This window comes from Acanthopagrus latus, chromosome 5 (assembly GCF_904848185.1).
Source record: "Acanthopagrus latus isolate v.2019 chromosome 5, fAcaLat1.1, whole genome shotgun sequence".
NCBI lineage: Eukaryota > Metazoa > Chordata > Actinopteri > Spariformes > Sparidae > Acanthopagrus > Acanthopagrus latus.
The window spans coordinates 659439-686265 of record NC_051043.1 but is presented as its reverse complement, the minus strand read 5'-3'; the positions used below and the strand labels follow the sequence as shown (position 1 = coordinate 686265).

At 42.2% G+C, this 26827-nt stretch overlaps 1 protein-coding gene across 1 annotated transcript in view; it reads left to right on the top strand.

The window, feature by feature from the left end:
- Window positions 1-26827, top strand: part of arid3c (AT rich interactive domain 3C (BRIGHT-like)) — a 104450-nt gene that overhangs the window by 40168 nt on the left and 37455 nt on the right. Inside the window, exons 5-6 of the mRNA XM_037097956.1 lie at window positions 18012-18195; window positions 19963-20207. Coding sequence (XP_036953851.1) covers window positions 18012-18195; window positions 19963-20207 — 429 coding nt within the window. The remainder of the gene's footprint in view (window positions 1-18011; window positions 18196-19962; window positions 20208-26827) is intronic.

Here is a 26827-nt window from a genome sequence, read left to right as displayed (position 1 = left end):
CGGCTATGAAAATCTAAATGTCTCACAGGCTATAAAAATTAACTACTCTTTCTATGCAACACAATCTATAAATGAAAACACTCCAAATGGAGGAAAAAGAAACGCTATCAAATTACCTGACTGAAACAAAGAAAAGGCTGACCAAAAAACTATTAACACAAAATCACTCTTCTTCAGAGGAATACAGAAAACAAAACTTGACAATACTTAACTTGGAGAAAGACAAGACCATGGACAAGGCTGGATGTACTCGACAGGACGAACAAAATACTCTGGCAACGAGGACAGGGGAAGACAAAGACTATACACATGAGGGGAGGGAGCACAGGTGGAAACAATAAGGGATTAGGGAAGACGCCAAACAGGTGACACAAGAGGAATCACACGTGACCTGAAATGAGAGGAGAGTTACCTTTCAAAATAAAACATGAAATTCCCAAGACAAAAAACCCAAGACAGGACATCCCTCACCATGGTGTGACATCAGAGTGGGAGAGAGAGAGAGAATTTTGATCACTTAATCTGTCTGATACACAGACAGACAAGCCGTAGATGCGGAAAGCAGGGGAAAGTACATTCTGGAATATCGTGAAAATCAGGGAATACAGCTGGATGCTGCAAAAATTGAGGTCAACCCGGCCAAGAGACAAATGTCAAAACTCTGCCTAATTAAAAAGCCTTTGGGGAAAGTTTGCAGGGAGGCATTATAGAACTCAGACCACCTTGGTGAGAAAAAGTGAAGAATTTTTTTACTTTGTGTTCTCAGGAAAGTACCAGGTTGATTATTTCTCCTTTCTCAGCAAGCAAATTGCTGTGGTGTAGTGGAAATACAGCAACGGCTGTGTGGTGCTTCCCGGTAGTGCAAATAATATCGCCGCTTTTACCACCGCTTATGCACGCTTGAAAATGTATGTCTACCTAGAGAGGCTGCAAGAGAGAGTTCTTTGCACAGACACCGACAGTTTAATCTATACGGTGAGAGAGGGAGAGGCTCCTCCTCTTGAGATGGGATCCTATTTAGCTGAGTTGACGGATGAGTTGGGGGGAGACATCATTCATGAATTTGCCTCCGCCGGTCCAAAGCGTTACACCTACCAAACTCATCAGGGTAAAAAAAAAATGGTGCTGCATGCTAAGGGAATTACTTAAACTCACGAGTGTTGCGAGAGGGTCAACTTTGACCCTCATCAAAAAAATCATTTGTGACAAAAGGGGATTCTTTTTAAAAAACTCTTGATTTGAAAAAAAGTTTAGAGTACTGTACGAATAAAGGCGTCTCTTGCCTGATGGCACAACTTTGTCAGGACTCTTGTTTTTGTTTGTTCTTGTGTCTGGTTTTTGGTTTCTTGTTTATGATTTACATCCTTGTACCTTGTCTTGTGTTGTGTTTTTTCCATGTCTTGTGTGTCTTGTGTTTGAATTTCCATGCCCTCATGTGTCCTTTAAGTTTCTCCTATGTTTTCCACTCTGGCTCCCTCTGTCTGTTGTTGTCTGTCTCCTGGTCTGTTCCTCTGTGCTCCTCCCCCTCATTATCGCACCTGGCTTCCTTCCTCCTCTCTCCTCACCTGTGCCTCGTCATGTCATTAGTGTCTGTGTATTTAGTCTCTGTGTTTCCCCTCACTCTTTGTCTGGTCATTGTATTCTGTTTGCTGTATTCTGTCTTATGTTCTCTGTCTGCTCCTTGCTCCTGATCCTTGCTCCTGATTCTTGCTCATGATCCTGTTTGGTAGGTTTTGGATTTATTTTGTATTTTGTTCTGTTTGATTTTGTACTTTGACATTGATTTGAACTTTGTATTTTTTTGCTTTGCTACTTTGACTTGTTCTTAGTTGCTACTTTGTTTTTCCATCCCCGTTCTTCCGCTTTTGATTTTTGTATTCAGCTTTAATAAAGCTCGCCATTTGTTTATCCCCATCTTTGCCTCCCGTGTCTACTGCGTTTGGGTCCACCTTTTCCCTTTTTCCCCAACCTGACAGAATGATCAGACCAAGTAAAATGGACCCAGCAGTAAAAGGCCTGGAGATAATCCGGTGGTATCAGGACTTTGTATCTAATCCTGAAAGCAGGGCTCGTCAGATAGCCGCGAGCAAACTTTTTTTTCAAGCTCATGACTCAGCCCATGCCACAGTTCCTGCCTCAGCCCATGCTACAGCTCCAGCCTCAGCCCATGCCACAGCCGAAGTGTCTCCGTTCTGGGGAACCCGGCTTGCTTACAAAGTGCCCCCACCGAGAAAGCGACGAGCCCGTCCACGTCCTGGCTCCCTTAAGTCAGGCTCAGGGGCCTCAGCCTATGCCTCAGCTCCAGCCACAGCCGAGGTCCCAGCCCAGGCCACAGCCACAGCCACAGCCACAGCCGAGCTCCCAGCCCAGGCTGCAGCCACAGCCACAGCCACAGCCGAGCTCCCAGCCCAGGCCTCAGCCGCAGTCTCAGCCATAGCCACAGCCGAGCTCCCAGCCCAGGCTGCAGCCACAGCCGAGCTCCCAGCCCAGGCCGCAGCCACAGCCGAGCTTCCAGCCCAGGCCGCAGCTTCAGCCACAGCCGAGCTTCCAGCCCAGGCCGCGGCCTCAGCCACAGCCGAGCTCCCAGTCCAGGCCTCAGTCTCAACCCCGTCGACACCTGCCAGTGGCCCCCAGTCGGCGTTCCGGTCGACATCTGCCAGTGGCCCCCAGTCGGCGTTCCGGTCGACACCTGCCAGTGGCCCCCAGTCGGCGGTCCGGTCGACACCTGCCAGTGGTCTTCAGTCGGCGGTCCAGATGAGGCCTGTACCTGCACCTCGGTCGGAGGACCGGCCGAGGCCCACGCCAAGTCTTGTTCTTGCACCTCGGTCGGAGGACCGGCCGAGGCCTGTACCTGCACCTAGGTCGGAGGACCGGCCGAGGCCTGTACCTGCACCTTGGACGGAGGACCGGCCGAGGCCTGTACCTGCACCTCGGTCGGAGGACCGGCCAAGTCCCACGCCACGTCTTGTTCCTGCACCTCGGTCGGAGGACCGGCCGAGGCCTGTTCCTGCACCTCGGTCGGAAGACCGGCCGAGGCCAGTTCCTGCACCTCGGTCGGAGGACCGGCCGAGGCCCACGCCAGGTCCAGCGCCTGTTCCTGCACCTCGGTCGGAGGACCGGCCGAGGCCTGTACCTGCACCTTGGACGGAGGACCGGCCGAGGCCTGTACCTGCACCTCGGTCGGAGGACCGGCCGAGGCCCACGCCACGTCTTGTTCCTGCACCTGTACCTGTTCCTGTACCTGCACCTCGGTCGGAGGACCGGCCGAGTCCCACGCCAAGTCCAGTGCCTGCACCTCGGTCGGAGGCCCGGCCGAGTCCCACGCCAAGCCCTGTGCCTGCTCCTCGGTCAGAGGCCCGGCCGAGTCCCACGCCAAGCCCAGTGCCTGCTCCTCGGTCGGAGGTCCGGCCGAGTCTCACGCCAAATCCAGTGTCTGGTCCTCAGTCGGAGACCCAGCCGAGTCCAGTGCCTGCTCCTCGGTCAGGGGTCCGGCCGAGGTCGTTTGTTGCCAGAGACCCTTCATCGGCTCTCAGACCACCAGCTCCCGGCAAAACCCCGTCGGTGGTCTGGCCAAGAACCTTGAGGGTTTCCCAGCCAGTGGTCTGGTCGCCAGTGGGTCTCCGTCCACGCCTTCGCCACCGGTTGCCAGTGGGTCTCAGTCCACGCGTTCGCCACCGGCCTCCAGTTGGTCTCAGCCCGCACCCTCGCCTTCGCCTTCGTTACCAGCCTCCAGGGGGTTCTAGCCCGCACCCACGCCTTCGCCTTCATCTTTGTCGCCGCCCTCCGGCGAGTTCCAGGCCACGCCTTCGTCGCCGCCCTCCGACGAGTTCCAGGCCGCGCCTACGCCTTCGTCGCCGCCCTCCGGCGAGCTCCAAGCCGCGCCTACACCTTCGTCGCCGCCCTCCGGCGAGCTCCAGGCCGCGGCTACGCCTTCGTCACCGCCCTCCGGCGAGTTCCAGGCCGCGCCTACGCCTTCGTCGCCACCCTCCGGCGAGTTCCAGGCCGCACCTACGCCTTCGTCGCCGGCCTCCGGCGAGTCTGAGGCCGCGCCTACGCCTTGGTCACCGGTTTCCAGCAGGTTCCAGCCTGCGCCTCAGTCCACGTCCCTGGTCCCCAGTGGGCCCCAGTCCTCGCCTATACCTCCTTGTTTACTTGGACCTTGGCCCTCCCCCTGACCCCCTCCACCCTCCTGGCTTTGACTCTGACCCTCCTCCAGACCCCCTCCACCCTCCCGGCTTTGATTCTGGCCCTCCTCCAGACCCCCTCCACCCTCCCGGCTTCACTTGGACTTTAAACTCAGATATTGAGGGACATCTGGGAGCTGTCCTTTAAGTTTCTCCTATGTTTTCCACTCTGGCTCCCTCTGTCTGTTGTCTTGTTCCCTCCTGGTCTGTTCCTCTGTGCTCCTCCCCCTCATTATCGCACCTGGCTTCCTTCCTCCTCTCTCCTCCTGCGTTTGGGTCCACCTTTTCCCTTTTTCCCCAACCTGACAAACTTTACCTTTCAGGTATTGAAAAAAAAAAATGGAAAAAGTAGACTTTGATCCTAGACTTTATACACCTTTTTAATGTCTGATTGTAGGGCCTAGTGGATATGGAAACACTGTTTTTGTAAAATCTATATTGGAAAATTGTGACCATGTAATGAATTCTGTACCCGACAACATTATATGGATTTATACATCTTTTCAACTCATGTATGCTGAACTGCAAAAGATTAATAAAAAAATAAAATTTGTTGAAGGCCTGCCTGATTCTTTTGAAGATGAAAACTTGTTTCCGTCTGATCAAACTCATTTAGTCATTCTGGACGATGTTATTTTTCAGGCCTCCAATCATCCTGAAGTTTCACACAGTATAGACATCATAGAAATATGAGCGTTATGATACTGACCCAGAATGTTTTTTTACCAGGGTAAATTTTCACGCACCATTAACCTGAATTTCAATTGTATGATTCTGTTTAAGAACCCACGGGACAGATTACAGATTAATGTATTAGCTCAGCAAATGTTCCCCACCCAAAAAGGCTTTTTCTTGTAAAGTTTCGCGGATGCTACTTTGGATGCTCACGAGTATTTATTGTTCGATCTGACGCCTTTCTGTCCAGAACAATACAGACTGAGATCGGGTGTGCTTCCGCTGCAGTGGCCCATTGTGTACCTGCCAAAAACATAATTTGAAAAAAAAATATTAAAAGCTCTGTACCATGCCACACCTCAGAAACGTCGAGACATTCATCGAGACAAAGTTATGGCTCCCCAGACTTTATCCAGACTCTGTGTGAAATTTAATTCAATAAATTTAAAAAACAAAAGAAAATTAAAGCTGCAAGCAGCATTGGACGGGCCCTCGCAGTCCACACACCTCGGGGCATGCTGCTGTCAGGGCTTCCACATGCAACGCCTTGAAGAAGCTACACCAAATAATTCAGCTGAATGGAGGGAACATGTAGATATAAGGTTTAACAATGTCTGACACAATATTTGTGAATTACGGGCCCAAAACACTGTCATATGGAAAATAGCGCCACCTGCTGGTCATTTTTTGGTGTGTAAGTTGCAGGGGCTAGTCTATACCACCCCTATGAATTTCATTTCCATAAGTGTTAAGGTGTGGGCACAGGGCCAAATATAAAATTAAACTGGCACCAGAGCGCCACCTAGTGGCTGATTGATAGGTACTTTGTCAGATATGCTCAAGAGGGCAGTGGCAATGATTATGCCAAGTTTGGTGACAATCTGCCCAACCGATGGGGAGATATAAACTTTTTGAATTTAAAGAGCGCCACCTTGTGGTCATCGACTAAACTTTTGGACACTTCCTCAGGAACTCATGTCAAATTATTATCTCAAGTTTCATGTCATTTGGACACACCATTGTGGAGATATCCAACACCTAACCCTGTTTGGAAGGAAATCTGCAGGAAGTTGTTATTTAATAACTTGAGTATTGTTTGGCCTATCAACATTCTTTTAATAACTTTTTGTCAGGAGGGTCCACAGATTTTGTGTGCCAAGTTTCATGCAAATCGGTTAAATTGCCTGGGACGAGTTCGAAAAAGTGAAGAAAAAAAAAAGGAGTCGGAAATGAGCGTGGCCTATACCACAAGACTCATTGTGGTATACAAGACAATTCACTGAACGCGTGGATATAAGGTTTATGAATGTGCGACAAAGTATATGGGAGTTATTAGCCAAAACGCACTTTCCTTAATTAGAGCGCCACCTAGTGGCGGAAATTCAGGACGACAATATATTATAACATTTTTCGCTTGGTGGGACTTATATTCCAAGTTTGGTGAGTTTTGGGGTATGTCCAGGCAGTGAAAAATGCAATCATTTCGTCCGAAGAAAAAAATAAAATTAAAGCTGCGAGCAGCTTTGGACGGGCCCTCGCAGTCCACGCACTTCGGGGCATGCTGCCATCAGGGCTTCCGCATGCAACGCCTTGAAGAAGCTGTTTCTGTAGAATTTGGTGGCCTGCTCCCGCTGGTATTAAGTAATGTACGCTGAAGTCAGAAAAAGTGCGTGTACTGCTGCACGATTCCCCAGACAAAGACTGAGTTGACGGTCCTCTTCTGGGGCTGGCTGACGAAAATGTCCACATGAGGCATAATGCAATGAAATCGTTTCAGGAAGAAGCTGAAAGTATCATTGTCCAGTAGCTGAAGAGAATTTTTTCTCCAGTTCTTCCAGCTGCTCTACACTCTAGCGATAATGTCCCGCCCTCTAGCTCACACAATACACACCCATTATAGATCACAAGACGGCCTAAAAATCCTCAAAACCAAAACTGTGATGGTTTGAAAACCGTGAAAGAGTTTTAAAGACTGAATACATGCCCAACAGTTCAAGGTCTTCTAACTCTTTAAAAGGTGGAATGGTATCTGTTGCTCAAAGCATGAAGCACAACAAGAGGTTGAAAGGTGATGAGTTTTGAAGAGGATTTTAAGATTTTCCCATTTACTTTCCATTCAAACTAGTTAGACTGCGACCACATTGTCACCTATTGGTCGATTTGCATGAAATTTTACACAAAGCCTCATCAGTCCATGCAACACAATTATGAACATTTACGTGATAATCAGACAGTATTTTGTTACGATGTACACGATCATGTGCTTTCAACACAATATGCAGGAATTTGTTGTTTTAAATTTCAGTCGTTTTATGGACTATCAAAATTCCTTTGATAACTTTTTGTCAGGAGGGTCCACAGATGCTTCATGCAAAGTTTAGTGCAAATTGGTCAAATTGCCTAGGAGGAGTTCGAAAAAGTAGGTTTTGCATGTGTCGCGATGTTGCGAATGGAAAGCTAACTCGAAAGTGGGCGTGGCCTACACCAAATAATTCAGCTGAGTTAAGGGAACATGTAGATATAAGGTTTAACAATGTGTAACACATTATGTGTGAGTTATGGACCAAAAACGCTTTCACATGGAAAATAGCGCCACCTGCTGGTCATTTTTGGTGTGTAAGTTGCAGGGGCTAGTCTATACCACGCCTATGAATTTCATTTCCATAAGTGTTATGGTGTTGGCACAGGGCCAAATATAAAATTAAACTGGCACCAGAGCACCACCTAGTGGCCGATTGATAGGTACTTTGTCAGATATGCTCAAGTGGGCAGTGGCAATGAGTATACCAAGATTGGTGTCAAGCCGCCCAACCAATGTGGAGATATAAACTATTTGAATTTAAAGAGCGCCACCTTGTGGTCATCGCCTAAACTTTTGCACACATCCTTAGGAACTCATGTCAAAGGATTATCTCAAGTTTCATGTCATTTGGACACACCATTGTGGAGATATCCAACACTTCCTGTTTGGAAGGAAATCTGCGGGAAGTTGTTATTTAATAACTTGAGTATTGTTTGGCCTATCAAAAGTCTTTTAAAAAAAATTTGTCAGGAGGGTCCACAGATGCTGTGTGCCAAGTTTCGTGCAAATCAGTTAAATTGCCTGGGACGAGTTCGAAAAAGTAGGTTTTCGACACGAGACTCGGCACAGTGCACTGAACGCGTAGATACAAGGTTTTTGAATGTGTGATAAAGTATATGGGAGTTATTAGCCAAAACGCCCTTTCCTTAATAACAGCGCCACCTAGTGGTGGAAATTCAGGACGACAATAGATTATAAAATTTTTCGCCAGGTGTGACTTATATTCCAAGTTTGGTGAAAAATGCAATCATTTCGTCTGAAGAAAAAATAAAAATAAAAATAATAAATAAATAAAGAATCCTTTCAAAAACAATAGGGTCCTTGCAGGTTCCCTGCTCGGGCCCTGTGATGTTATGAGTTACTAACATTAAGAACTATAGTTCCCATAATTCTTAGTTAGGCATGCGTACTGGATGTATAGAGTCAGTCAGTGTTTGAATGATGTCTGAACATGCCGCAGCAAACAACGTGCAATAAAGTACAAGTTTATTGAACACACCTCATCTGTTCATCAGCTAGAATAGGACAGATATGACAGGCCCTAATAAAGAATCCTTTCAAAAACCTTAATTATCAAACTGCTGGATGATAGAAGGTCTGAACTGAAATACAAACAACAGACTCTGATGAAACAGTTGGGGGATTTTCTTTTACCCCTACTCTCTACAGTCATGCCGTTTATAGGAGATCTTATCAGGGGATTGGTCAGAAGAGGTTGAGGATGAGGATAAAGATAGACGAACTTGGATTGAATCCTTGTGAAAGAGTCAAAAAATATGATGTCCTGCTGCAGAGATATCTTAACCTGGTTTAGCAGGGGCAAAAGGAGGAGAAAAGGGTGATGGTGACTTTACACAAGGATCCGAGGGGTGACAAGCACTCCAGCAGCTCCCACATAAGCCGTAATGTTAATTTTGAGCAGCATGCCCCGAGGTGCGTGGACTGCGAGGGCCCGTTCAACACTGCTTGCAGCTTTAATTAGGGCCCGAGCAGGGAACCTGCGAGAACCTTAGGAGATGACCACAACGTGGCGCTCTTTAAATTAAAATAGTTTATATCTCCACAACGGTTGGGCAGATTGACACGAACCTTAGTATGATCATTGCCACTGCCCTCTTGAGGATATCTGTCAAAGGACTTACCAATCCGCCACAAGGTGGCGCTCTGATGCCAGTTTAAATTTATATTTGTTATATTTGTCAAAAAGTTATCAAAAGAATTTTGATAATCAATAAAACGCCCGAAATGTAAAACAACAAATTCCTGCATATTGTATTGAAAGCAGACAATCTAGCACATCTTAACAAAATACTGTCTGATTATCACGTAAATGTTCATAATTGTGTTCCATGGACTGATGAGGCTTTGTGTAAAATTTGGTGCAAATCGGCCAATAGGTGGCGATCTGGTCGCAGTCTGATTAGTTTGAATGGAAAGTAAATGGGAACCTTTTAAAGAGTCAGAAGACCTTGAACTGTCGGGCATGTGTTCAACTATTTCATTGCATCATGCCCCGTGTGGACATTTTCTTCAGCCAGCTCAAGAAGAGGACCATCAACTCAGTCTTTGTCCGGGGAATCATGCAGAAGTACATGCACATTTTCTGACTTCAGCATACGTTATTTAATATTAGCAGGAGCAGGCCACCAAATTATAAAGGACCAGCTTCTTCATCACAAGGCGTTGCGTGTAGAAACCCTGACAGCAACATGCCCCAAGGTGCGTGGACTGCGAGGGCCCGTTCAACGCTGCTTGCAGCTTTAATTAGGGCCCGAGCAGGGAACCTGCGAGAACCCTATTGTTTTTGAAAGGATTCTTTATTTTTTTTCTTTATTTTTTTTCTTTGGACAAAATGATTGCATTTTTCACTGCCTGAACATACCCCAAAACTCACCAAACTTGGAATATAAGTCCCACCTTGCGAAAAATTTTATAATCTTTTTTCGTCCTGAATTTCCACCACTAGGTGGCGCTGTTATTAAGGAAAGTGCGTTTTGGCTAATAACTCCCATATACTTCGTCGCACATTCAAAAACCATATATCCACGCGTTCAGTGAATTGTGTTGTGTCTCTTGGTATAGACCATGCCCATTTCTGCCTACCTTTTTTTTTCGGAAATTCATGAAATGTTGAAAACTTACTTTTTCAAACTCCTCCCAGGCGATTTCACCAATTTGCATGAAACTTGGCACACACTATCTGTGGACAGTCCTGACAAAAATTATTAAAGAATTTTGACAGGCAAAACAATAGTCAAGTTATTAAATAACAACTTCTTGCAGACTTGATTCAAAACAGGCAGTGTTGCGAATCTCCACATTGGTGTGGTCGGATGACATGAAACTCAAGTTCCTACTTCCCCATATGTCCCTAAGGCCCTGTGCAAAACTTTAGGCGATGACCACAAGGTGGCGCTCTTTAAATTGAAGTAATTCATATCTCCACATCAGTTTATCAGATTAACGCGAATTTCAGTACATTTATTGTCAGTGCCCTCCTGAGGACAGCTGACGAAGTGTTTACTGATCCGCCAGTAGGTGGCGCTTTGGTGGCCACGCCCACTTTTGCGCTAACTTTCCATTTGCAAAATCGCAACAAATGAAAAACATACTTTTTCAAACTCCTCCTAAGCAATTTGAGCTATTTGCACCAAACTTTGCGTGAAGCATCTGTGGACCCTCCTGATAAAAAGTTACCAAAAGAATTTTGATAGTCCATAAATCGTGCAAAATATAAAACAACAAATTCCTGCATATTGTGTTGAAAGCAGACAATCTTGCACATCTTTACAAAATACTGGCTCATTATCATGTAAATGTTCATAATTGTGTTCCATGGACTGATGAGGCTTTGTGTAAAATATGGTAGGTGGCGATCTGGTCGCAGTCTAATTAGTTTGAATGGAAAGTAAGTGGGAAAATCTTAAAATCCTCTTCAAAACTCATCAAATTTCAACCTCACCCTGTGCTTCAAACTTTGAGCTACAGACATCATTCTACCTTTTAAAGAGACCTTGGACTATTGGGAAAGTGTTCAGCTTTTTAAAATATTTTACAGTTTTGAAATCATCACAGTTTTAGTTTTAAGGATTTTTAGGCCATCTTCTGATGTTATAATGGGTATGTATTGAGTGAGCTACAGTGCGTGACATCATCACTAGACTGGAGAGCAGCTGGAAGAACTGGACAAAAAAATACATTCAGCTTGATTTGCATCCCACATCTTTTACTTCACATAGACAATATATACATAGAAATGTAGCACATCTTGCCGGCTTTCAGGTGATGGTCTTACTTCAGATGTAGGACTTACTGTTAAATTTGAGGCTAAATCTCTGGAGGAGAGCAGACAATACCTGTTTTGTCTCCCGCTCTGCCGTCCTAATTTTTCACTCTACAGAAATAAAAAATGACATCACAGAGTTCAGCAATGTCTCCTGTTACTCAATATATGAATTTTGGCAATAACCACTACATTTTTTTTCAAAAATGGCAGGATTTTGGGAGGCATTTTCCCATTAATTCTTATGGGGACATTTTCTACTATGTGCTACTGCTCCAGCTTATGTGCAGCCACAGAACCTGTAAGAAAGCTCTATAGGTCAAGGTCCAACAGCATCCTCTACTGGTACAAAGACAACTAGCAGTGAACAAGTCAGGATATGCTCAGTCACATTAAAAGGCAGCAGACCAGTCAGTGAGCAGACCTTGTGAAGCTGCATGGACTCTGTGTGTTTCTCTAACGATGTGTGCATTCTTGAGGAAATGGATGTGGTTTCTGCTAGTAGTTACGGACAATTTGATCTCTCTTGCAGTTTGTGTTATCTTACATGGAAATATGTTGTGAGTTTTCTACAAATTCTTGACCATTCAGCCTTGCTAACGGATACGTATACTCTCTCCCCATGCAATAAAAAGTACAAAAACATACACAAAGCTCAAACTATTTTATTAAAGAAAACACATAGATCACAGATAGATCCAGATTACGGTCAACTTTTGCTTGTGGCACACATTTTGTTCCACCCAGTGCCACCAAGTCAGATATTTTTGCTTGCTTGCTTGGGCTTTTTTCTGGTTCCAGGGTTCGCTTTCATCCTACCACGATTGCAGGCTCTTTGATGGAGCTCTGCTTTGAATGAAGTTCCGTAGTGAGTCACTTGAAAGACACTTAGCTTAGACTACTAACCAGTAGCCATAAAGACAAAGTTAAACACCGGAGTTACCATACAAGCTAACAAGCTAGATTTACCAGCAAGCTACGTAGCTCAACATTGTACAGCGATATGCGCTATTGCAAGTATTACTTTAACTGTTGCCACCTTAGCCTTGTAGTTAAAAAACAGAATGAAACATATATCAAGCAGGGGTCCTTATTTGTCCAGAAAACCAGCCAACTCTGCGTCGCCTCAAATCCCACAGCTCCCTCCCCCCCTGAGATGACGCTCTGATATTTATCCCAGTTTTCTTCTCATGGTCCAATTTTTTGTTTTTACACTGCTGTTCTTCGTCAGCCTTCTTATTTCCTCTCTTTGACATAGGTAATGGTGGGACATTTTTCTGCTCTGTTGCCTCTCTGCCTTTGTTTACAGTTTGATCTTGAGCTTGAACCCCTCTGACCACGTGAGTGCAGGCACGGCATAGGGGGGCTACCAGCAGTGTATGCATGAGCATAATTGACACCTCTCAGACACTTCCCTTAGCTCTGATTGGTTGTCTTGATTTGGAACAACAGCAAATCACTGCCACTGGGTGGAGCCACAGACAGTGGATTTTTTCACAGTTAATCTGTATTTTATTCTACTGTCAGATCATAATGACAATTTTAGCAAATATAACTAAAGTAGTACAGACTACAACTTTAACACTCATTAAGCTAATAGCAAATTTGTTATAAACAAGTCTAGAATAAATCTGTCCTCATGTAGCCTAGATTGTGATTAGTTACTGGCCAATGGCAGCAACCAACCAAAACCATTTCTTATCCCTTATCAGACCAATTTTCATATGACAAGCTTGCTTTTCTTGTTGATATCTGTCACAGTAATTACAGATATTTTACTGTAATCTTTATCCTGAATGGCTGTATGGGAGCTTGCATATATGTACTTGCTAAAGTAATCATACCCAGCAAACAGGTGCCCAGTGGAGATATCTTCAACATCTAAACATGTAGACCCAACCAGTTGTCAGCTATCAAGCATTTTATTTTTTAAAACTCATGAACTAGTGGGAGTAGAATACAGATATTTGAAAACTGGGTTCCAGGGATGAAGCTGAGTTGACAGATATAGGCATTTTTTTTGCCTTAGTTGGCAGATATATCATCCAATCTTCACCAAATGTGTACATACCGTATTTAGATGACACTGAACAAAACTTGTGTTCATTTTTGTGAAATCCCCCAGCATTTGTCTGTAATTGATAAGAATGTTTTAGGCCATGGCCTGATGTACTTGACAGGCCATTACTCTTCAATGCTTAATCTGACTGAAACAAAATTGGTTTTGAATGCTTCCAGCATATTATGTGAATATATAATGCTTCTAGCATTCACAATATATGTACTTCTAGGCATGGAATTCTTAATCAGTGTGAATGCTGACTCAGCATGCCCAGTTGAGCTGAACATTTTGAAGTTTGACTGAAGTTAAGACATAGAAAAATGTATAAGGAGCTAATGTTAAAATATAATGAAAGAACATGAGCAACATGAACATGAACAAGAGCAATTGTGTGAATGCTGAATCAGCATTCCACTATTGCTCTTTTGGAATTGGTTGTGAATACTTGCGGCAATCACAACATACTGTTACAATTGAACTAGGACTTGACCCCAAATGCACAACTCATGAGACAAAGTGAAAAATTAAACAAATCTTTATTTAGAAAAGTACAACAGAAAATCACTCACAATGAGGGGAAAAAACACTACAACAGCTAATAAACAATCCCCACTCTAATGAGGGAAAAATCTGCAAACAAAAGCAAGGGCTAGACAAAGTATCAAAGAAAATACAAAACCTGACAAGACAGGGGCATGGAACAAAGGCTTGAGAATTCTTGGCGAAATGAAGGCTCGGAGCTGGCACGCAAGACAAGACGAACTGGCAGAGACAAAGGGAGACGCAGACCAGATATAGACATGGTAATGGGGAACAAGTGGATACAATCAGGGTGGGGAAGATGATCAGACTGGTGGGAGAGACACAAGGGGAAGTGGCACGTTACCTGAAACGAGAGGAGAGAACAAGTATCAAAACAAAACAGGGAACCATGAGACAACATATACACAAGACTACTAAGCACAACCAGCTTTCTTGGCCATGACGCATATTGCATCGTATTTTTTCAAAGGTTAACTACTGTCACGTTTTTCAACATATTACATATATTCGAACTTAGAAAAGTCCAGCTCAATTGGGAATGGGACACTCTGACTTATTTTGTAAGCAATAGTACCCATACCTTTGACAGGCACACTAACCAATTACTGAATTAAGTCACTTTAAACTGAGAAGAAAAAGAAGGCAACACAGCCACTTTTACTAACTGTTTTACTAGCCAGATTTTTGATAAAGCACACACACAATGTAATCAACAGGCTCTCATAGTTTCTACCATAACATCATCAAAGTGACAGCAGTTACTGTCTTTCAGGAAGAAGCATGATAATGGGAGGTTTGCCTCCACTAATATGTCTACAAAATAAACATATTCAGTCAGTAACCACAAACAGCTTGACTGAGACAGATGATGCAGCCTAACACAAAGTGGCACACACATACAAATATTGTCAAATATGCATGCATATGCATGGACCTATGCCCAGCCTCATACATACACACACAGAAACACAGCCAAAGAATGGACGCTTAAAAGGATATTCCGGCGTAAATTTAATCCATGGTCTACCACACCATGACAGTGAGTGAGACCCCCCCTCGAGAGATCAAGTTTTCTGACAGCTACCCACCTTACTGGGTGTCATGGTGTGTTAGACTATGGATTAAATTTACGCCGGAATATCCCTTTAAACACACACCCATATCCCCAAACACACACCAGATCAGAGACCCCACCACACACACACTGTATACTCATTTTGTATACCGTATTTGTTTATTACTTTACCAACATTTTATCCCAAATTGAACTCTTATCATCTCATTGTGGTTAGCTGTAGCCTGGGAAGTGGAGCAGGTTGGCCAGTATTTGGAGGGACACTGGGCTGCATGTTACCCAAGCTGCACGCTTAGGTATCCTTGCACAAGATACCCCAAATTGTTCATGATGAGCTGGTGGCACCTCGCATGGCAGCCTATGCCAACAGTGGATGAATGTCTGTGTGAATGGGTGAATGTGACAAGTTTTGAAAAGCGCTTTAAGTGGTCAGTACACTGGAAAAAGCGCCACAGAAATGCAAGTCTATTTATCCATTCATGCCTAAAGCAAGCAACTCTATTTGAATATTAATGTTGTCTGTCTTTGATACATAATGAAAATAATCACCCATTCAACAACTTCTGATTTACAAATCCGAGCTAATAAATTTGGTAAGCTCTCAGCCAGTGATAAATTTTGAATCCTTCTGAATTCTGCTGATGTTGGCAATCGGAGTGCATTCCTTCCTCCTCCTTGTCCTTGCCTTCATTTAGGGAGATGAATTGAAGTAGATAAACAATTGGTTATCCCGGTGATGCCGCATTAATCGTTCATTTCATGGGTTAAAAGAGCAAGTCAATGAGAGGAGAAATTCTCATCCAATTATTGGCTTGGAGGTGCAAAGTGAATGTATCAGCGATGAAGCCAAGCATAAAGATGATTACTACACTAGTAGTGATGCAGATTGTTCTAATTCCAAACTCCTTTTCTCTTAGCAGCTGAGAACTGAGGAAGATTGTTAGACTACCTTGTCTGCCAGTGCTCATTGTCATAATGATACATATGGCCTGATGAGATAGTTTGTGCTGACAAAGGGCCTCCATCCTTAGTCCTTTATTCTTTATATCTCTTTCAGGGATCAAGACAGACAAATACATCACCCATAGTATTGAAAGCAAATAAATCTTGTTTTAAGAGGCTTGTCTCTCCTCAGATTCTTTTAGACAAAGGCTGACGCTTTTATTTATTACCACAGTCCTTGTTTGGTTGGCTATTGTGTCTTCACCAAAATAGTTTTATAGATCAGCAAAGGCAGACAGTATAATGAGTGGTAATAAAAATGAAGCTGCTGGTGGTGGTGGTGGTGGTAGGTAGGGGGCTGAGGATTTCGAGTCCTGGCTTTCTTTTTTATCACACTATTTCAGTTAATGACTCAGAAGTCATTAACTGCAGTTCATTCATGCCCTGTAAAAGACTGCACACCATTTTTTTTACATTCAGATTTTTTATAAAAATGAAGGCTCTATTTTTCTCAGTTTTACAAGTAAACACTATTAATATGTGTTTAATTACAATTTGTGTCTGCAGGTTTTAATAAAAGTGTGACTAATTTAGAAATTAGGGTTATCTTAGAGGGTTGGGGTCAAATTCCCACAGAAAGACGTAAAATATTTTTAAGCAGTGTGTCAAAGGGGATGTACTGAATCCCTCTCCTTACTAAAACTATTGTGAATCTGCCAATCCTAATGGCTTGTGGTAGGGGACTTTTCTTAAACTTTGTTGATTTTGAGACAGCAGAGATGTTTGCAGCATGGCAGCTACTTGAGTCGTCTAAGACTCCATTGTGGTGAGAATTGTTTTATGATTTTGTGTGCTCAGGTCCTATGCTGCTTTATTAATAGGTCTAGGAGAGGAGTGAATATTGCACTGATAGTGCACTCAGCTAATTGCTTCACTCTGTAGGGTTCTGTGGTCCTGAACATTGCTTGTCATACTTCAACTGTTTGATGCAATAAAGGTGCGTCATTGCCTTCAACAGTAGGTCTGTATCCACAGCCTAGCACAGATTGACCAGTTTTGAAATTTTTTAAACTCCCAACAGTTCTTAATTGAGTTTTGTAAAAAAAAAAAAAAAAAAAAAAAAATCAGCAATGAGATGGTAGGACAGTTAAGGATTTAGGCCTTGTTGCAGCTACGGTTTATATTATGAATCTTTGAGGTTGCAATGACAGTGTCTAGTGAAAAAATCCGCCCAGGGTCTGCTCAGTCAACTGGACTGTTTTAATCACCAGATGTAGAATCTTTCTGCCCTGGACTGTGTACCAACACGCCACTTTGTGATGTTTCCAGTTGTGTCAATGCTTTCTTTTGCTCCTCTGTAAAAAAGTGTTGAGAATTGGGCTCTGGAATTTATCATTCTTAAGTTTCCGTAAGTACACCCTTTTATTCGCCTGTCTTGTACTTTCTTTTCCAAAGTCTGGCGTTAAAGCACTGCAGCTTCACACTTAAAACTGGTATTGTCCTTAAACATCAGTCTTTTCTCTAGATAGTTTTTGATTTGTTCACATGCCAGCAATACAAAATCGACTCATAATTACTGTTCTTAGCTGAAGTAGTTTTACTACCTCAAATGATGCTTAAACAAAGCCACACCCCACATGCACCCATCCCTGCATGTCCCCTCAATTTGCTAATGAGGGGACATGTTGGCAATCATTAAGATGACCTCCAATTTTTCACAGGTTGTATTTGAGACATTTTAAACAAGTCAGGACTAATTAGCTAATTAGCTAATTAGCTGCATCCTCGAATGAGGCAACTTTTTATTTGATTTCATGCCTGATGTGTTTATTTTGTGAACACTACATTTAAATAAGCTTTTAACTTTCATCTCTTACATAATTGAAATAGAGTAAAGTGTTGTTTTACTGCATATATATGCATATTTGTATGTCAATTCTTCAAAGTTTACCAAGACATTATTTCCTCATTTCATAGAATACATTAAGCAGTTTCTGGACAATGCCAAGATGAAACTTTTTCCAAAGGTTATGTTTCCAGGTGTCAACAGAGCTGTCAGACATTTGACAAGCTTGAGATAAATTGGCCTCATAAGAAGGTGCCTATTGATGCAAAGAACCAAAGTTAATGGAATTGATTGCGGATACTGTGTTTGCTTTCTGCAGGGACTCCGGTGAATCGGATTCCTATCATGGCCAAGCAGGTGCTGGATCTCTACATGCTCTACAAGCTCGTCACTGAAAAAGGCGGCTTAGTGGAAGTCATCAATAAGAAAATATGGCGTGAGATCACCAAAGGCCTTAACCTCCCTACCTCCATTACAAGTGCAGCTTTTACTCTCCGAACACAGTAAGAGTTGATAACCCTGATTATTGATGACCTGTTCTCACATTCCTCTCCTAACACCATGCTAGCCACACATTACAGATGTTACAGAAGTAACGCAATGAATGAAACCCAGACATGACCTTTTTTTTTTTTAAACTTAAGCAAGTATTTGTCAAACCAAGTACACTAGTTGCCTAACCTTAACCAAATAGTTTTCTTGTCAAAATGTCTGTCAAATACAACTCACTTTCTCAACTCAAGTCACTTTCAGTACTTACATTTATTTGTTATCCTTCTTACTAGTGCAGCCTCTGCTACTGCTATACGCTACTTCAACTGTTAGTGAAGAAAAAGCGTCAGGAAGACCTAATATTTTACGTCTCTTTGTGGATTAAGAGGTTTTGGATACTTCTTTGATTTAAACTTCTTTCCCCCCCAGAAGTAATTTACTTAGCGACACATTGTTGCTTTATAAAATTAAGGATTATTCATGTCTGCTTGGAGATGCAAGTCAACTATTCTTTTGGCTCTGTGGCTTTATGAGTACCGTAACTCTTTAATATAAGGTGAAATGTTAAGAAGTGGAAACACATAAAAACAACAAACAGACTACAGAGGTAATAGAACAGCTCTAACTAAACTGATTTTTTTTTAAAATCACCTTTACACATGCATTATGTAAATGTATGAATAAAATGTTTCAAGTGGCACTGACCAGGATTTAAGTCCAAAAGGAGTATCGTTACTACATTGTATTGACAACATTACTATACATATTACACTACACATGACATTCTCCCTTGCACTTTCTATACATTAGCTTGCTGAATGTCTACAACCTGTTTAGCTTACTGTCTGTGTTCAATATCTGATAATATCAACCATGGTGCAAGTTGACCTGAATTTTTTTACCTGCCACAGCTAACATTCATCCTGTATTTGAAAGGTGCCAATTTCACGTGTGTATCTAAGAACTATATTTTGCATACCTAGAATCTGTTCTGACTGTGGACACCACAGATATTCAGAAATACATAGTTAAACATACCTGTATTCTTTCTGGTGCTTAGTGTCCTTTTAGACAGCTGTGTGGCCACAGTCTTTTTCTCAACAAAGCTGATATCCAACTTCTCTGGTGACCTGCATCATGTCACGCTGGCACTCTGTATCTCTTGTGCTTGGAAGGGACAATTTTGTAACAGATAACAGTTGAAATGACTTGTCTGCAGAGTCAAACATACTGATGCACATGAGCAAAAGATTGTATACTATAAACAATACCCATATAAACAATAAACTTTTCCAATTCGGGATATAAAACAACAGAGGAGTAGAATTGAATTGAAACATGTATAGTGAATGCATAAAATAAGATTACAGTTAAGTTATGTGTATGTTAATGTATGTGTCCTTGTCGTTGGTAATAAACTATCAACTACTATATGAATTAATACCTTAATTAACATGAACACCACTAGTAAATTTGAAAAATCAGTTAATGATTACTGGATACGTATGTTAACCATTGATTGATACTAATTAATTTTCAAATTGTGCTCAACGCCTGAAACCGAGACAGATGGAACTGGAAATTAGACTTTTTTTCAGGTAAACACATTCCAATTATTTAATAGTAAAAGTATGTTATTTGAATAATTATGATTTTATTAAAGGACTGTTTCTTCTTCCATGCAAAAATTGATTGATTGATAATTGATTGACAACATCTTATAAAGTAACAGTGACTAAAAGCAAAGTAAATCATTAAATTCTTCTTCTTCTGTGTAGGTATATGAAGTACCTCTACCCATATGAATGTGAAAGACAGGGATTCAGCTCTCCCGGTGAGCTTCAAGCAGCTATCGACAGCAACCGACGAGAAGGCCGTCGGCAGAATTACGGTTCCGCCATCTTCGATTACTCTCCTGTGAGCACACCTGCCCTCCTGTCCTCACCAAAGATACAGATGTCCCACCGATCTGTGGTCACTCACAATAGTGGCCATATCCCCCAGACACCTGTCATCAAGAAAGGTAACATATGAAAATACAACATACCATATTAAGACAAGAAAAACTTAAAGGATTTTTGTAGTAAGTAAGTAATAAAAATGCCACAAAGTCTGAAATATAGTTTACCTTAACTGTAGAGAACTGTAGAGAAGCCACAAGAGTATTAACAGTTTTAATAATCAAGATAGGAATATTAATAACAATAATCACCAGTCACCATCCACGGGAACCTGCAAGACGAGACAGAACAGAGACTCTGACTAAGTCAGTAACATGAGACGTAAATGTGTACAAATAGAGAGAAAGCGAGAGGAGCATAGAAAATAGTAACAGCAACATAGCTTAGAACCTAGGAAGGCCTTTAATATAAGCTTTATCTAAAAAGAAAGTTTGAAGTCCACTCTTTAATATAGAAAGGGTGTCTGCCTCCTGGTCCAACACTGGAAGATAGGTCGAAGAAATCAGCCCTTGAAATTTGCACTGCACTACAGCAGATTCAAGTCATTCAAGTCTACTTCTCTAAATTTGTATATATATGTATGTATATGTATGTATATATATATATATATATATATCTATATATATATATATATATATATATATATATATATATATACAAAGCCCACATTGTTTGCTTGTGTTGAAGAACTACCATCAAGTATCATTCAAGTCCTGTTGGGTAGTAAGAACAAAGAACACAAATGCCAGGTTCAAACAATAGGTAAACAAAAGGCATGCAAAGGCAGGGGGGTCTGCTCTTTGGGGGGGTGAACAGCAGGTGGTAGGGAGATATGGGCAAACCAGGTCTGGTCCAGAATCCATCAGTATGTGAAGCAGCAGGAGTCAGGAGAGGTAGATGTTCCCAGAGGCCTGTGGCCCACCAGAAGGGAGACTGACTGAAAAGAGATGAGGAGGAGGAGGAGGAGGAGGAGGAGGAGAGAGAGAGTGTAGAGAGTGACACCGTTTACAGCTTGTGGGAACAGAAAACGTCTGGAGCCCTGAATCCTGAGAGCGTAATGCATGATGTGGAATACATAGTGTAATAAGATCTGACTTGTATGACATGGGAAGGCCATGTACAGTTTTGTATGTCATCAGCATCACCTTAAAATCTGATCTTATATGAACTGGACTTCAGTTGCTAGCTTCTTCAGTGAGTCGGTCTCCGTCTCAATGAGTTACCAATAGTTTTAGAATTTACATTGTCCTGCTGACGAGAAACAATCTGCTTATTATGATTAACATTTCTCTAACATTTGTTTTTGTTCAGGCATATTTTATATATATCATAGAAATTTCGCAGGTGATAGAAAGCGATCTTGGTAATTTTTTTGATGTGCTGATAAAAAGAGAGGGTAGAATCAAAAGGAACACCTAGGTTATTGACATTTGGACTTTGAGAAATAACATAGTTGTCAAGAATTACCATCACCTGATCAAAGTCGTGTCTCTGTCGAGAGGGACCAACATCCCCGCTCGACAGGACCATGAATTTTCTGAATTTTCTATACTGCATACAAGTAGGTCTATAATTTCGTGATTTAATTTCGTGATTAATCATCTGCTTTTATGGGCACATACAGCTGAGTGTCATCCACATAGCAGTGGAAATGTATCCCATTATTCCATAACTCCGAATAATTTGGCCAAGAGGTGAAATATTTATAGAGAAGAGCAGGGGCGGGCAAGAACAGAGCCCTGGGGAACTCCATATTTCACATTAAAAATAAATATAGATGTAGAATTATTGCAAGAAATGTATTGTGTTCTTTCAGATAGGTAAGACTTCAACCACATGAGAGCCAGGCCACATATGCAAAATTGACTTTCAAGTTGGTCTGACAATATGCCATGATCTATGGTATCAAATGCTGCGCTGAGATCCAGTAACAGGTAGAGTTTGAGGCCAAGGTAAGTAGTAAATAAGTCTCTGAAAGCTGATTGTTACTGGGACACAACACTTTGCAAGACTTAAGAAAAGAAGGGAAGGTTGGATACTGGTCTGTAATTATTTAGAGATCTTGAGCCAAGATGTGGTTTATCTTTTCCAACAAACCCAGCAACGATACCAAATGTTTAATGCCTCGAAATATGTGCTGGGACCCTGTTTCTAATGATGATGAAGTGTGGCTTTTTGATGGCGGTTTATACTTAGACCCATTTACTGCAATGCATTGTTGTTGTGCGGTTGTTTCTGAGGATGTTAAAACTACACAAGCTGGCGGTCCGCAAACTTGATCTCTCGAGGGGGGTCCTACTCGGTGTCAAGGTGTGTTGGAACATTGATTAAATTTACACCGGAATATCCCTTTAAGAGCATGCGAAGTAGTTAAGTACACTATCATGCCAGGAAGTAGATTTTGTCTGGGAGTAGGTCTTCTTGTCTTGGTGGAGACACATACCACAGCATCAAGTAGAGACGCAATTACTGAGTTAACTTTGTTAGTGAATTTCTCCACAGGACCCCAGGAAATTTTTCACAATTTTTCATGGTGGGCTGAGATGATGGGAAATAAAAATATTTGTGTCACCACTACAAGGACAGCTTCAACTGTAATAAGAAAGTGATCCAGTGCGCAGATAGTCGAGTGGTTAAAAGCACGTGCCACATACCTGGTTGGAATCCCAGCCTAAGGACCTTTGCTGCATGTCACACCCCCTCTCTCTCCCATGTCCTGTCCATCAGCTGTCAAATAAAGGTGTTTATGACTGAAAAAAAATATTTTTAAAAAAAGAAAAGAAAGTGGTCCATCACAACAGAGGAGACAGAAGTGAATTTTAGGGCTGACACATCTAATCTATCGGAGAGGATTACGTCCAGAGTGTTACCACTGGAATGAGTAGGTTCATGAACAAGCTGAATTAAGCCAGAAATATCAAGATGCATGAAAAGGTTTACTTAGTGTCAGAAGACTTATTTAAGTGGATATTGAAATCCCCAATAATTAGGATCTTCTCTCAACGACTCACAAGATCTCCAAGGAATTCACTGAATTTATTTAGAAATTGTGAGTAAGGAGGTCTGTAGAGTACCACCAGGTGAAAGCCTGTTCCCTGGACAAGGCCGTTACTATTTGATGAAGATTTTTAGTTAAAGTTTTAAAACCAGAGCCTTGAGTTATGTAAATTCAGTTATGAAAATAGAAATATAAGTAGTTGGATGAGGTTACCTACTGGGAAGCACAGTAGTTTTTGACTGCAAAATTATTAGCAATGTAAATCCCTTTTCGCCAATGTAAATCCCTTTTCACCAATGTTGTTTGCATCACAAGAAATCATTCAGTAAACACCAAGAAATAAGGAGCATCATTTTTGGTGTCTCATTTAAGCACGCGTCAACTATATGCTTAGACTCTATAGCTCAACTGGGTACGAACTAGAGTTGTTCTGATTTCGATACCAGCCTCCGATACTGCAGTAAATGCTGGCATCGGTATCGGCGAGTACTGGGGTCCAGGCACCGATACCACATAATTTAATATTTGTTAAATACTGCACCATTTCAAGATTTAAATGCCTTTATTTTAGTACATAATGGCTGCACTTTACGTTTTTTTAAAAGAATCATTTAAGTTGCTGTTGGAATACTTTTTTTATACTGTTCTATTTAAATGCCTTTTTTATTTTACAGTATTGTGGCTGCACTTATTATTCCTAGATTTATACTAATCTATGTAAAAACAAATTTAAAAATAAATGGCTTCCATTTGCTGCATTCATCCATGTTTTACAAAGGGTTTAACCTGAGTCAGGCCTTACCACAATAATAATCATATCACAGTCATGCAGGCGTACTATGATATTTTTTATTACACTTGTGATAAAGCACAAGTATCAGAACCCCTCAGGAGGGAAAAAATGGTATTGGAACATCTCTAGTTTGTACTAGAGATGAGACCATTGTTGTACGCGGTGGTGCTTGCATTCAAAGCCTTACGGACAGACCAATCAACCCGTGGTTTCTGATTGGGAAAAACTTTCACAGTTACCATGGGACATATGTCATCTATCAGTATGAAAATGAAGCACGTCACCACTTCCATAAACATGTCGACGTCATCAGAGCTCGACCGAAACACATCCCAGTCAGTGTCACTCAGCATATCCTGAAGTGCAGCCTCTGATTGGGCAGACCAGCATCTGACCTCTGCCATTGCTGAAGCAACTTGCCGGTGCTTCTGTCTGTATACCGGCATGAGGACGATAGCTGCATGTTTGGCCTTCCCAAAAGCCAGGAGAGATGATGCCTTATAACTGTACTTAAATGGTGTGTAGCAGTGGTCCAAAGTGTCCCCTCCCCTGATTGGACATGAGATGAGGTTTGCCTTGTTAAAATCCCTAGCGACAATGAGTGCAGTGTCCGGGTATTTGGAGATGTGTTTGGTGACATGAAGAATGGAAAGAACAGTGTCTGTATCCGTATGTGGTGGATTATAAACTCCGATAGTGAGAACCAAAGAGAACTCCCGGGGCAGGTAGAAAGGGTGATAGAGGAGCGTTAGATGTTCCAGATCAGGTGAGCAGGAAGTTGTCACACCAGTCTTTGTTGGTCATGAAACCCACGCATCCACCTTTAGATTTAACCAATTCCTCCATTCTGTCCATCCCAAAGAGTATCAGCTGGCTGAGCGGGGTCGTCTGGCACCATCAGGGGAGAACCACGTCTCAGTGAGGCAGTATATGTTGCAGTCCTGTATGTCCCTCTGGAAACAAATCCGTGCCCTCATGTCATCAAGCTTGTTGTCCAGAGATTGAACGTTAGCTAGCAGACACTAGTCTGTTTCATACTCTGGCCTGTTTATAAAGTTACATGTAACTATTTCCACTGTTATGCAGGCAATGCCTGGTCTCCCTCTGCTCCTCTCAGCTCAAAGAAAAGCTGCACTGCCTGCTCCACATTCAGTAGTCACCTCATTGTAACGACACACAAAATAAAAAAAATGACTACACTACATGCTAAACATGCTACACTACACACCAAACACAATACAATACCCTCTACACAACACACTATAAACTCCAAACATACTAAATGCCACAAATCTCTCAACTCTCAAAACTCACAACTTTCCCGGTTTCCTGTTTGTCAGTGTTACAACCCCCTAAAAGCAGCTCGTCCTCAGAAGGCCCAACATAGGATAGGATCTGTGCTCTCCCCTCTAACCTAAATCCACATAAGCCTAAACCTCAAAAAGAAAGCCATGAAAAGAGGACAACCGGACTCACCAACCAAACCAAGAAATAACAAAGGCAAAGCTGAAACATAACAGTATGGGGAGGGGAGTATGTAACAGTCAGCAACCAAATCACGTGCATAATTTTGTGATTGGTTGATGTGATGCATTTTTCCATCAATGGGAAATGGGTTGATGTGATGATTTTGCAAAATTGGTACATATAGTTGTGTGTTGGTCACATAAAAGTGAAAATCCATAAAGAACTTGTGTGTGATACTGAGGGACAGCATATAAATAGAAAATAACAGTGGACCCTGCAGAGACCCCCGTGGAATACCATAGAATAATCCGAAATCATGTTGTTGTGGACTACAGTGTGTCCCATTTGTCAAATACGAGTTGAAGTGGGACCAAGCTAAGCCTTTAACACCAATTAGGTTCTCAAGCCAATAGAGGAGGATATTGTGGTTAATGGTGTCAAAAGCTCCATCAAGGTCCAGAAGTGAAAGCAAAGTCAATGGTTTGAGTCAATGGAAGGTAGAAGATCAGTGGTCACTTTCATAAGTGCAGTTGCGGTGGAGTGGAATGATGTAAATCCGGATTGAAAGGGTTCATGGAGGTTTTAACAGGGTAGATAATTGGTATGGTATGCATACTGATAGGGTTGTAGGGTTGGTATGCAACTGTTCTCGCAAGGATTTTGGAAAGGAAATGAAGGTTGGAGATGGGTATGTAATTTTTGAGGATTTCTGGGTCAAGGTTAGGTTTTTTTGAGTAGAGGTTTAATAATAGCTGATTATTAGGAGGACACCACACCAACAATCGCCGCTGCTTTGTCAGCCATTGTCCCATATGAGAAGAAACCAAAGCGAGACAAAGATATAACCAGTGCAGTTACTCACTGTACCACTTAAGATATGATGCCTATAAGTACAGTTAAAAACAGGGATTCAAGAAGCTAATGATGGTCACGGATGCCAAGCACATGCTGCCAAACATAAGTCCCTCAGCTGTGTGTAGAGTGGAGGGTAAAGCTGGAGCAGCAGCTTGGAGATGACATGTGGGCTGGTCGCATGTCCAAACCAGATCAGGTCTTAATGAATAGGAGGCTAATGAAGCTGAATTGAACTACCTGCAAGCACAAGAATGTGCAATATTCACAGAGTACAGTAGCATAATCATCCTCAACACTGAACATTTTCTTTAATCAATGTTCAATGTCATCTAGTATCTGACAATAGCTGATTGTATTTTATAAACCATAATCAACCTTCAGATTTGTTTTGGGTTCTGTCCTAAGGAGAATACTTTTAAAACTGTAAATTCAACATTATTGTTGTTAAATTATATCATGATAATTATCTACATCAATTGATATAAAAGACATGTTCAGCTGTATAGACTTCCGATGAAAGGATATCACCCAAGAGGCTATCAATTTCAAGGAGTTCCAATCTCAGGCTG